This window comes from Strigops habroptila, chromosome 1 (genome assembly GCF_004027225.2).
Source record: "Strigops habroptila isolate Jane chromosome 1, bStrHab1.2.pri, whole genome shotgun sequence".
Classification (NCBI taxonomy): Eukaryota; Metazoa; Chordata; class Aves; order Psittaciformes; family Psittacidae; genus Strigops; species Strigops habroptila.
Window position 1 is genome coordinate 121,603,970 of NC_044277.2, and position 13,395 is coordinate 121,617,364.

A 13,395-nucleotide genomic window follows, 5' to 3' on the forward strand; every position below is an offset into this window, starting at 1 on the left:
GAGAATGACTGTGCATACCAGATTATTACAGAAACCAAAATCTTACTGGGTTTAGGGAGGAACACTGCTTGTGGCAGACCATGGTGTGAAACCATGATGTTCCTACCCAAGAAACGAAAACTTCTTTTGCTCACATATAGAAAATTGTTCCAAGTAATCAGAAATAAATTTTTATCAGTAGTGATTAAGATATCTTTCTAAAGGCTAAAAAGTAACCAAAAGTGAAATGGCTATTGGGAAAATCTAGGATTTTATTGCAAACAGATGAGAGATAAGTTCTGATATGATTAATAAATCTTTGTGTTCAATGATCACTTCCCATTCTTCCTTGTCTGATTCCTAGTGATGTAATTATATATTGTTGAAATAATTTAGTTATATTGTTCCATATCAACTTTTGATTTTCTCTTGTTTGGAGCACAGCCTTCCTTTTAGAAAATCTCTGAGCTCCCATAGGTGCTGGAAGAATATTTTAGATAACAACCACTTCATGTTTGCGCTATTTTTTTATGCTGTTCCACAGGCTAACAAGCAATACTACTAACCACTGTTGAAGACAGTACTGGGGTAAATAGGCCTTTTGTCTGGTCCAGTACAGACAGCTACTTTGAGCAACCTGGTCTAGTGGAAGGTGTCCCTGCCCATGGTGTGTGGGAGGGTGGAACTGAATGATCTTTAAGGTCCCTTCCAACTCAACCCAAACCATTCCATGATTCTATGATTTTTTATGTTCTTACAATTTTCGTGGATCTTCTTAGACCAAAAATTGCCCACACTGATGATTTTGTGACTATTCTTTTGGCTTGCATATGTCATCATGAGTAAGAGTTAGGTCTGAAAGAGTTTGTGGAAAGACGACATGCCATCATAGAATCACAGAATGGTTAGAGTTGGAAGGGGCCTTAAAGATCATCTAGTTCCAACTTCCCTGCCATGAGGTCATTGGTAAGAGAAATGACACTCCGTAAGTTTAACACACTTTAGATGTTGAGATATTCCAGGATGAAAGTTAATGTAAGAAAAGAAAGCTAATGGTAATGTTATCTTTCTAAATTCATTTGGCCCAATGAAGTCTTTTTCAGCTTGGGGCTCAGCGAAATAAATAGCAGTATTATCCTCTGAAGAGAAGAGCTGGTACCTGTGTGTATGTTTTTATAGCCTTGGGTAAACAAATAACTGAAATTAATGAAAGAAATTACAGAGTCAGGTTCAGTGTCAGCTGTACTAACCTTAAAGCATATCTGGAAATTCGCCTTCCAGCATAAAATTAGTCTCTTAATATTAGGAAAGATATGGAAATGAAAACATTTATTTCCAAGTATTAAGATAATTAAACCTTGGGATGCTAGTTTGATGTGGTCAAAAATGAGTCTTTCCCATAAATGTTATATATATAAACTGTCTTGGGTAAATACACACCACATGAGAAATGACAGGCTGCAGGAGTTCAAATCCATACGGTAATGCTCATTAGCAGCTCAAGCTAGACAAAAATAGAGGAGATTTGTAATTCATGGAGTAAAAGTCCATCAAAGACTGTTCAGTAGAGGTGTATCAGCTGTGGCTTAAGAAGTTCCTGAGACATAGTGTCCTGGAGGCTGGGAAAAGTGTAACAAGTCCTGGTGTATGTGTGCCAGCTTTCTGTAGTCTTCCAAAGGTTATTTTCTGCTGGGAATTGCTGGCAACGGGGACTCTGAAATAACCTGTTGGTTCCATTCAGATTAATTGTTTTTATGTTCTAAAATCACTAGCTCTGTATTTATTGGAAAGTGTGTCAGTGTGTGTGTATATAAAATTTGGCATCAAAACAAAAAATGTGTACTTGTAATTCTTTAAAAAGGGGGATTGCAAGTATTAATATATTGGTAATATGTCAAGTATTTTTCTTTGTTAATTCATTATTTTACCTATTTAGGATTACCTTGTGGGGTCTTTTCAGTTATTATTTATGTTAAGCATTGCATGATATAACTTGCAATTTATTTTTCTGAAAACAGTTGATTTTATAATAAACATATAAAATCACACATTTTTTCATAAAAATGTGGTGCTTATTACATCAGAAAAATATTACTGCATGCTGCCCTGTATTTTGTAACCTTTGGTTTATGCAGGAATATGCTGAATTTCAGTATCGGAGGAGGCACAGACAGCGTCGACGTGGAGACATGCACAGTCTGCTGAGTAATACTCCAGATCCTGATGACCCCAGTGAGAGTACACTAGGTATGTTCCTGCCTGTGCCTGTTCCTTTCCTCTTTCTGCTTCAGAAATTGCTAGTAGTGACCACAGTGTTCATTCTTCTGTGGATACACTTTAATGAAGTTTCAAATACATCGCTATATTTTCCAGGATACAACATAAAGGCTTATTTTTGCTTTTTTGTATGTGATCTTAGAAGTGTTGCTGACTTCATTGTGGCTGCTCCTCTTTTTAAAGAGAAAGGCATTGATCTTCCCACTAACAACTCCTCAGCTGTTCAGAGCAGGTTTGCTTTTCTGAAGAAATTCAGAAGGGCAGATACTTCATATGACAGTCTTATCTGTGTACCTGCTCCTTTATGCCAATTAAAAGGACCAGTTGTGCATAAAGAAGAGGGTGGCTAGAAGAGGGTTCCCCTGCTACAGGGCTGCTGGAAGTGGAAGATAGTCACAAGGCTGTATTCCAAAAACCTTGCTCAGAAAAGCCTGTATTGGCAAAGACAGCCAGGAAACAAGTTGGCATGGGCTGTGCCTTCCAGCATATGCTCTTCTAAGCAGCACTATGGCTGGTAGCGCAGTCTCTTAAGGTCACTGTAACTTGGCTGTCTGCATTCTGCCAGGACCTTTGCAAAGGTACAAAAATAGCTCGAATCCAACATACTGTGACACTGTTTCTTCAGAGCTGCCAGTTGTGTGCTCGGTCTCTAAGCCATGCTGCACAAACTCTCATCGCTGTGTCTCACGAACTTAAGTCCCATACATAGCTTGTCCTTTAAAAACAAAAGGAGAAATTCTCTGCTGAGGAGAAATAAACACATTCTTTATTTTAGAAACAGTAAAAAGAATTTTGGTGAGCTTCGGTCCTTCCCTATTACAAGTAAAATGCAAAACCACCTTGTTAGTTTGAGGACTCGAATTTGACTGAACGCTTGGCTATTGCAGTGATGAGCAGGGCATACTGTTAAAGCACGCAAGAGAGAATTACTTTGTCTCACCTTATTTCATTTTGAGTTTTGAAGTGGAAAATTCCATTTTCCAAAGTCAAAAGAGTTACATTTATTTTTATTACAGGGCAGTTTTTCTGGAAACAGCATTTTACTACTTTTTTGTTGTTGGTGGTGGTTGTTTTAAGAAAGCAACAATGTCAGTAATTGCTGAGGTTACACTACACTAACAACTCTTTCTTGTGCTGCAATGTTATGGTAAAAATTAATGTAATGTTAACATTACAGCTGAGTTGTTGTCTTTGAAAGAACAGAGAAATGGGCAAACATTGTTTGTAATCCACTGGTACACGTATCCTGTATTTTGTCCACGTGCAGTATTTTTCAGAACTTTCCATAAATCATCTATGTGCCTTAGAAGCACTTTGCCCCTCCTGCCAATGAGCTTATGCTCCTGATGGCATACCCCATCCTTTCAAAGTCAAAAAGAAGGGTATTGAGAGCAGAAAAGCACAAACGAGCCAGGCAGTCACTCCTTAAACAGTGGGACTGGGGTTTTAGCACTGTGCAAGAGTTGATGTGGAAGGAGTGTTTTGGATTATTTCATTCAGAGTGAATAAAGGAGTAAAATTAGACAGAAGGAATCCAAAAGGAAGGAAGAGATTCTGCCAGTAAATGATAGTGGAGAAAGCTTCCTCACTGGTTCTTCAACCGTTTTTGTTTCAATTGCCCAAACAGACACTCAGGAAGGCGGCAGTAGCAGAAGACATGGCACCTCCATGGTGAGTTCAGCTTCTATGGGTATTCTGCACAGCTCTTCGCTTCATGACTATACCCCTGTCAGTCGCTCTGAAAACCAGGATTCTCTTCAGGTATCTCCCCTAATCTCTTTTCCATTCTCTCTGCTTTGCTTGCCTTCCTCTGGTCTGCTTTTCCGTGTCATTTTGTCTACAAATTTTCTTAATTCTTCAATGAGAAAGGGAGAATCTAGGACAACACATTATACATTCACACTGGTAAGAAATGCTAACCGATCTCTAATGTAAGTCACCTTTTAAATTATGTTGTCAACTGTGTCAGTAAAAATTGATTCTGATAACTGACATGTAGGAATAATGAATGAATTTCAGATTTGAGCCCAAATTACTTTTCATCCAAATATGTAACAAGATGAAAGTTTTATTCTGAAAGCAACCTTGTGTATTTCCACAGGCTCTGAGTTCTTTGGACGAAGACGACCCAAACATTCTGCTAGCTATTCAGTTATCATTACAAGAATCTGGCTTGGCCATAGATGAAGAAACTAGAGACTTCCTAAATAATGAGGCATCTTTAGGAGCAATAGGTACCTCTTTGCCTACAAGACTGGACTCTGCTCCCATAAGTAGAGAAAATCCAAGAGGCGCTTTGAGCAGCTCTGAGCTGTTAGAACTTGGTGACAGCCTGATGAGACTAGGGGCAGGCAATGATCCCTTTTCAGCTGATCGTCTCCACTCACACCCTTGCAGCGACACAAGAAGTGGATTATATTCAACATCCAGTGATGCCGATTCCAGCAGTCAAGATCCCAATACCAATGAAAATCTACTTGGAAATATTATGGCCTGGTTTCATGACATGAACCCACAGAGTATTGCTCTGATCCCCTCAACAAGTACAGAAACAGATGAGGATTCACAGCAACCCAATATTGAAGATGGTTCAGCAGGTCAACCAAAACTTATAGACACAAGGCTGGAGCCTCAGGAGGAGCATGCACTATTTGAGGATGCACTCAAAAATGAAGGCAGAGGAACCCAAACAGACGAAAGCACTTCTGAAGAAAACATTATTCCAGGTGAAATGATATCACAAAGTGGTGATAATAACAGGGAGGTAACAAGCACCCTGGATGCTTCAGGAGATGCTTCAAGTCAGACTCCTCAAACCTCAAGTGAATGGATTGAACATGTGCATCTGGTATGAATAAAAACTAAATCTGGAGTAAATGAATGGCAGTGACAGATGGTACAGTATGTGGAGTAAGCATTATGGAGGCTTCGATCCACATAATTACAGCTCAGTTGTAACCACTGACGTAACATCGGATATTTAGGAGTTCTCTTGAATTGTAGTTCTTTATAATAATGTGAACCTTTCAAGGAATATCCTTTGCATTTAATTAGGTAGTACTTGCCTTTTTGCTCTCAAGAAGAAGGAATAAGTAGGTTGTATTCCACATTCCTAATACAATGCAGCATCTGTTTAGCCTTAGGTTGATGATCCTTAACTTGAAAGTATGGATTAAAGGCTTACACTGATTGTTTTGGTTGGTTTTCCTAAGAAATAGTTTGTTCCATTTTTTAGAACTCATTCTTTCACCAAAATAACATTTAGCAATTCGTTTGCATTTTGTTTTTGTTTTCTGTAACTTTTCTTTACTCATTTTTCATTTTTGTTAGCAGTGTGAACGGAGGTATTTAATGCTTCTCCTTAGTACTGCTCCAGGAACAAGTTTTAGGGGATATTCTTTCCCACTAAAATCAAAGATTTTTTCATGTCTATTTACAGTCCAAATGTGCCAAACTGTGAATAGTTAGCTGGCCGTAGCCTAACGAAACAGTGCAGTGTTACTCTCTCAAACTAATCCCACAATTCTTAGCAGTGAAAGAAACCACTGGGTAGCATTGCTTCTCTAAATTAAACTGGCATGTGTTGCCATGGTGACTGCATTTAATTAAATGTAGCCTGTATCTTAAGTTAATAAAACCTAATGCTGCTGTTAAACAGTTATTTTAAATATTAAAATACAGTGAGTTAGCCACAGCTGTGCTGTATTTTAAGAGACACTTTAATGGAAGTGCAATCATAGTTCTTTCTTTTCATAATTCTACAAAGCATTCTATGCACTAATAGTGCACTTACTTTTAATGATAACATTTTATAAAAATGTAGGAATACAGAATTTTCATATATTAGCCAGTCCCACAATTCAAGTTCGGATAACACATTCTGCTCAACATGTTACGGTGCCTTTGCCTAACCCAACTGGATAGTTGCCACAGTTTAAACAATTCAAATTCAGTGTCTGTTCTGGAGTAACTATGCTATTAATTGCAAAGACCTCCATAAAACCACCCATGGCCTTGCCTTTACAGTAAATAACTAAATGTTCAGTCAGTGTTTTTGCATAAACAAAACACTGCTAGGTATTTGTTCTATTGCACAATATTCATTTGCTGTGTGATTACTGTTTAGTGTAAAAAAAATAAAAAATAAAAAACCAAACACAAAACCCCTTTTCCTAGATGTTGTACCGTGGAAAAAAAAATAAAATACTGGTTTTAGATTTGCTTAAAAGCATCAATCTACAGTTAGTGAGATACAATGGTACAGTATGTAATTACAACTAGAGTAAGTTGTTCACATGGCTGTTTTAATTACATATAATCAAAACTTGTCATAACACGAGCAAATTACATACACTCCATTTTAAGTTTTGCTTAACTGTTACCAGAGATTCGTTGATATGATATAAAAGTTTATTACTACTGAGTGTGTATAGGCAAGTGTCATAATAGCAAAGTTTATGTATTGATTACTGTGAGTTCAAGTGAGTGTTTTGGTAACTAATTCATGCCAATCCAGCTTTTGAACCTTGAAGTCGCAAGGTTTGTATTAGTGAAAAATTAAATAAGAATATTTTACCCTTACCCCATAAAAACCTTGTTCATTTTGCAAGCATCTTTAAAGAGAATGGAATAGAATAGTCTCAAATAATTCCAACTTTTCCTCTAGCTGCCATATTCCTTGTCATCATAATGATCTTTTGGACATCTCTGAAAAAATACCTATTTTAAATTGTTCTATGGTATAAAATCCTTCAACTAAAACAGTTCTTGGTGAACTGTCATCATGAATTGGTCTGAAAGTTGTTTAACTCACATAGCTTCCTTGAACTGTAATTTCTGAACAGAAAGATTCTCACAAAAAGATTGTGTATTGCATTGAGATGTCTTGCAAAGTTACAGTAAGATATGTAAGAATGCTTTCTGTGAAGATTGTGAAGTCTGTGGGTTCTGGTTTTTTGTAATTGGTTAGGTTGTGCAGTATATCCATTGTTTCCGTGTTACTCTTATGAGCATGAAATTAGCCTATTAAATTTGTATTTTCTTGGTACTTATTTTAACACCATAGTCATTGACTTTACAATTCAAAAATAAAGTTTGGCAAGACTATTTTGTAAACCTGTTAATTTTATAATGTAAAAAAATTACTCTAACCTTGAATTGTTATTTGCACTTTCATAGTCTATACTTGATACATTCCCACTTTATATACAAGTAGGATACTACAACCATGTAGATGTTTGGCCAAATGAATGCTGTTAATAATATGTAAAATTCTTTGATTAAACATTTATTACTTAAACTAATTCCGTTCTGTCTTATTACATGTTAGAGTTACCATAGCAGATTAAGAGTGATGACAGACATTTTCAGGGTATGTTCAGTCCTGTGCCAGAGTAACTGGGGACCATGTAATAAGTTGAATGTTTTGATTTGTAAATAGAAGGTGCCTATATTCATTAAGCTTTTAAAATCTAAAATACACAATTTTGTCTTAATTGCTACAGCCATATTTTTGTGAAGAGTAATGCCTTGTCATTACAAACACTGGTTCTAAAGAGAGTGGGGGGACTCATTTTTCAGGAAGATCCTGTTAGTTAGTGTTACTTAAGTGCCACTTAATATCCAGGCTCCTTTTTGTTACCAGGAAATTTCAGGTTACATTAACAGGCACTAAACTATTCTGTTAATTGCTACAGTAATTTAATTAGTTTCCTCCAACAAGCATGCCAAGATGCTGGAGAGCTTCTGAAAGCTAATGTACAAAGTTGGATTAGTCACTGCAAGGCACTTTCCATCACCTGCTGCTGCGGTATCACTGCATATGTTGCAGTTAGCAAGGACTGAGTTTTACTAAGATTGTGAGTATCACAAGAGAGGTTTTTGGGTTTATGGCAGCTAAAACATACTAATAGACAAATTTAAAACGTACATTCTGAGGTGTTTGAAATCACCACAACATGCTTCAAAATCGGACACCCCCACAGCCCAGTTTGAGAGATCTGTTTATCAGGGCAAATTTCACCATTGCCTTCACCTCCTTCTCTTCCCCTCTCCCAGCGGGTACAAGGCATCCCACTTTCAGTAATACTGAAAAGGCTCTAAGAATGGAAGCCAACCATGGGTGTAGTGATAGCTAGTTTCTTTATTAAAAATTGTCTAGACAATTCTCAGAATTGTTCTACTCAGAATTAGACAAAACATTCATTATTGTCCTTGCTACTCTTCCGTAGGTCAGACAGTTATGGAAACTGGAAAGATGTAGAGAAGCCAGTGGTGATGCAAAACCGAGTGTAATTTTTACCATCTCATGCTTTTAACTGAAGAGTAAAGCACAAGATGTGCATCAAAAGGAGGAGATGGATCCCCTGTAAATGTTGCATAAAGCTGTGTTTGCTGTCAGTCTTTGTATGAAGACAAAGCAATGAATGAAGGCTTGGCTTTCCGCAATGGTATGCTTGCATTCCACCTCAAAAATAGGCAAGTATAGAATTTATACTGTTCTCCAAATATATAACAACATAAAACAATTTAAGTAGTTCATAAAAAAATAAAAAAAAAAACTAGAATAATGGAGTAAAAAAACCATGTTTCCTGTCTTAACTGCAAAGCCCTTTTTTCCTCAGCTCTTCATAGGTACTTAATGTTACATCTCACCAACAAAAGGTTAAAGCTAATTGTTAAAAATTATGCTGGTCTTGACCTTTACAAAAATCCTTTCTGCAGTGAAATACAAACTTGAGAAGGTGTCTTGCATATGTTTGGGGTTTTTTTCTTTTAGATCATTTGTGTGAATATCCAGATAAATGGAATATAAGCAAGAAAATGTTTAATATATCCAGATAGATGTTCAGTACTGCAGATACATCATCTTCAGGATTCAGATTATAGTGATATTTTCATCCAAGCAGAAGTATCTTTCCCACAAGTTACTGGAAACAAGATGGGGAATTTTATCTTGGGGGTTTTACATAAGAATTGTTTACCTTTACATAAATAGTTGTAAGGAGTATTTATTAGTTTGTGAACCCAGGGGGTTTCCTATGAGCAACAGTGAACATAACTATGCAAATTATTCATCAGTTACATTTTGGCCCCTGCAACTTCTGCTCTAATTATCAGATCAGTTTTATTGATAATGATCTACTTGAAAATAGTTCTCACTGGGACACCAGCATTTTTACTCTGCAGAGGCCACAGGCACTCTCTCCATTTTTTAGCATGGCAGTCCCTATAGCCAACATCATCACCTTTTGGGATGCAAACAGACAGCAATGTCATGTTAATTAGCCAGCCAAGATTCACTAAAACAATTGTAAAGAATACTAGAATTTATACATGTTATAGTAGGAAACTTTACATTCTGCAATTTAAGAAGAAAAATAAAACAACAAAACTTCTTTTGAAAAAAAAATAAAAAAAATTGAAATTTCTGTTCAGGCATCTGGACTCGGAGGCCCTCCTGACCATGGTGTCTTTATGTATAATTCAGCAGCAAACACCACTTCAAATAACAGTTCTAGTTTTTGGAGCACATAGACAGTGCTACTGAGCACAGCAGTCCAGATTCTGCTTGGCTGTAATTTAGCCATCCAATCCCATACTGTGGTGTTTTAGACTAATTCTGTCCTGGAAGGCAGAAGAAATTGGTAGTCTCTTTAGTAAAAAACCACATTTACTCTATTTGTACAAAGTGAGCACAATATACATGGCATAGAAAGAAGCTTTAGGATTTAGGCCTTTATGATGTCTGTAATGTTTATTCATTATACAGAGATACGTAAGATATTTAGATGAAGTGACTTCCCCTTGAATAGAGCCAGTCTTGATGGACTTTTGCACTTTTTGTTACTATATAGCTCTTCTCTGAAATCGTGTTAGAGATTTAAATTAGATACGCTATCAAAATACTGAAGCCTATGGTTCCAATAGGACATAACCTATTTATAGCTACTGTTAAAAAAACAAAGGACAAAGCATTTTTCGTAACTGATGTTATTCTTCTCTGTAGGCTTAAACTGAAAATCTTTGCACTGAAACATAACAGCAATTTGTTATGTAAAGAAAATGTGTCCTCTCATAATTTCCTATTACATTGCTATTTTCGTGCCTGTCAGCCCTTCTAAGTTTTGCTTGAGTACAGGGCTGCTGCGGTATCCACCCAGCACAGCAGTCCGGTTTCATCTTTGAAGAAACTGCAGTGAACTCAGATAAGGATGAGTGTAGTTCTGCACTCCATGGTAATAACAACATAGAGAAAGGTTGGAGTTCACTAACAGAGCCAGACAAGGAAAAAAACAGTGACTGCAGGAAAAATTTCCAGACTAAACCATGGAAAAATATCCTAGGCAAGTTCGAACTGGTTGAAGAATCCAACAAATAGAGCAATGTGCTGCAAAGCTTCATGGAGAACGAGATATACTCGTAATTGCCTCTTACTCACAATTACACTTGCTATTGCAAGATGGCACAAAGAATGCCAAAGGCCTCAGTGGCTGAGATCAGAACCAGGAATGTTTCAGGCACTACAGTGAAGTCCCACTGGGAATAATAAATGAAACTCGGGCTCAGTTTATTGCCTGCTACAGCAGGTCCTTTGGCTAATGGATGAAGAGAGAAAAAGTCAAAAAATCATAGCATGGGCCTGCCACCTTTCAGGAACTTGGAAAGTCTCCAGCCACACAGCTCCTCGGAAACAGGGACTCCCCATGCAATACAGAGAACTACAGGCACGGAAGGACTTGAGCACCACTTGTAAGCATGCAGCTGAGGCTCCATCAGAAGCAGGGGGCTTCATAAAAAAATGCTACAAGGACAATCCCATGTAACCTGTTAAGTGCAGCTGACTGAAAAGGACAAACTTCTGGTTTTGAAGTACAAAACAGTAATAAACTGGCAATGGTAAATAACTGAGGTTGGTTTGCACTTAGTATGAAATCTTCTACAACTAGAGGATCTCCTTTATATAGGTGTACTAATTAATTAAAGAGAAAGCCTGTGATTAGCAAGTTAATTTACACGCACAGTGGGAATGCGCATGTTGTACCTTCAGGAATCTATATTGACTTGCAGCTGTCATACTGGCTCATAATGGAGACATGAAAATGTTCTTTAACAAAAAATGTGCATAAAGAGAACGAACTTCCATAGTCACAGTTACCAGCAGTATCTACTTTTGTCATAGTGCAAAGAGAGATAATCCCAAAGTCACAAGTGATGTGGTTACCCAAGGACCACGTCATTGCATCACCACCGGAAAGGCTAAAACCAAGCCTGAAGTATTCTTAGTGGCATTCAGTTTAGCTGGAACCACTAATTCAAATCCTGTTCAAAGACTTACCTCAAAACTGCTCCAAGATCCTCAAGAACTGTTGCAAACGAAGCAGAAACAGTAACCTCTGAAGATAACCTGTTAAGCAGAAAGCCCGTACTACAGGATCCCTATTTGCAAGAAGATATAATAGTGAAAAACTGTTGGTCGTTACAAAAGTATGTCCTGAGAACCTGAACTGACAATATATGACAAGTGCAGAAGAACTAACTTTTGTTAAAAAGTGTATTTTTGCTGCTCCTGTATCACAGAAGCATTTTAGACTACAAATAAAGTAACTCGAGACACAGCTTTAATGTACTTTAAAAGAACAAAGTACTTGTGGTCATGGTACGTTATCTCTGCCATTGCTTTACCTAGCCATGGCCCATAGGGCCAAAAACCAAACACCTCACAAAATCTGGGGTTAGTTCTTCGCTTTACCACACACTTGAATGAGTAATTAAGACCCAGAAGTTGCAAAGATAGATGCATGCTACTTATGCAAGTAATAATTGGGCAATACATTTCAAATATAGCATCATTTTCACCTATGGAATTAAGAGCATAAAACCTGCTTTTCTCACAAGAGACCTAATACATATAGAACCTTAGTACAGGACGACATGGAAATGAAAAGTACACTAGAAAGTTAGATTCATACCAAATTTTAAGAATTTTAGAATTTGAAAGAAAGAAAAATGACAGTGGATAAGTTATCAGAACATTATACAGTAGCATGTTTAGTTAAGAATATACAGGTATATGTAAAACACATTCTACATTTGTGGCAGAAGAGGAAAAGACTCTGCTATTGTTTTGTAAAGACCAAAGGTGAAGAAGCTGGGAGTGGAAGATGGTAGAAAGGCTACAGCAGAAGTGGAGTTGAAAAAACCCACAATTATTTCCAAACTGATGTGTTGTCCATTGACGCCGTATCTTATAAAACTCACAGGATAAAAGCCTTCACAAAGTACTAGGTACTTACCTGGGTAGGAATGGACACCATCACTCATTTCTACCCCATTTCTATGGAGTCAGCACTGAGAGGGCCCCCGCAGTGGAGGCCTTCTGAGGTGGGTGGTTGTGAAGGAAGGCAGAAGCTGCAAAAGGAGTGGTGGGCAGAGTGTAAAGGTCTCTGTGAGATCACTGACCCGCAAGACAATCACCTAAAACTACAAAGAGGTGAATTGAAGAAGTAGAGAGAAGAAAATAACAGCCCAAGAACTATGAACAACTTGGAAGGAGATAAATGTAAAATAGGATTACATTCAAAATGAGGAAATAAATTTGGCACCTGAGACAAGAAAGGCAAAGCTGGTGAAGGAGTGCAAGAGGTTAAGTGCCGCTGCCCATGAGTTAGTACCAACCCAGGCAAGCCCTCCAGCCACTGCACGCTGCACCAGGGGAGCATCTGTACACAGATCCCTGCAAATCACATCTATTAACTATGCAATTGTTACCATAACACCAGTGAATTAAATACCTCTATTGTACATAGAGTTTTATTTTAAGCAGGATCATTTTCCTTTATCTAAAAAAGGTTATTAAAGAAGATGATTTGTTCTTTGTGTTCACTGAGAACAAGAAAAGGAAATCAACTTAATTTCCACCAAAGGTTTAAATGAAACCCAAGGATGAAGGCTGAAGGCTGAGTAAGGAAACTAAACGGCTGCAAATCCTCATGCATGAGGGGGCATTTCTTTCATGACATCAGACTAGAGAAGTATCTACACGGGACGGCTTGGGGCCATGTATTTAGCTCACAAAGCTTCACAGAGACGTGTTCACTCCCTAGCCTTCCAAACTATTTCATATGGGACCGAGGGTCC

General features: G+C 37.6%; 1 protein-coding gene across 8 annotated transcripts in view; it reads left to right on the forward strand.

Annotated features, from left to right (window-relative positions):
* The window catches only part of ANKIB1 (ankyrin repeat and IBR domain containing 1), a 93,915-nt gene extending 86,356 nt beyond the window's left edge, over positions 1 to 7,559 (forward strand). For 5 of the 8 annotated variants that reach the window (XM_030498085.2, XM_030498491.1, XM_030498327.1 and 2 more), the window contains 3 exons: positions 2,115 to 2,226; positions 3,884 to 4,017; positions 4,358 to 7,559. In XM_030498085.2, coding sequence (XP_030353945.1) covers positions 2,115 to 2,226; positions 3,884 to 4,017; positions 4,358 to 5,110 — 999 coding nt within the window. In that variant the 3' untranslated portion in view covers positions 5,111 to 7,559. The remainder of the gene's footprint in view (positions 1 to 2,114; positions 2,227 to 3,883; positions 4,018 to 4,357) is intronic. The other 3 variants (XM_030498578.1, XM_030498404.1, XM_030498662.1) reach the window with 3 other exon arrangements.
* Positions 7,560 to 13,395: the final 5,836 nt, after the last annotated feature.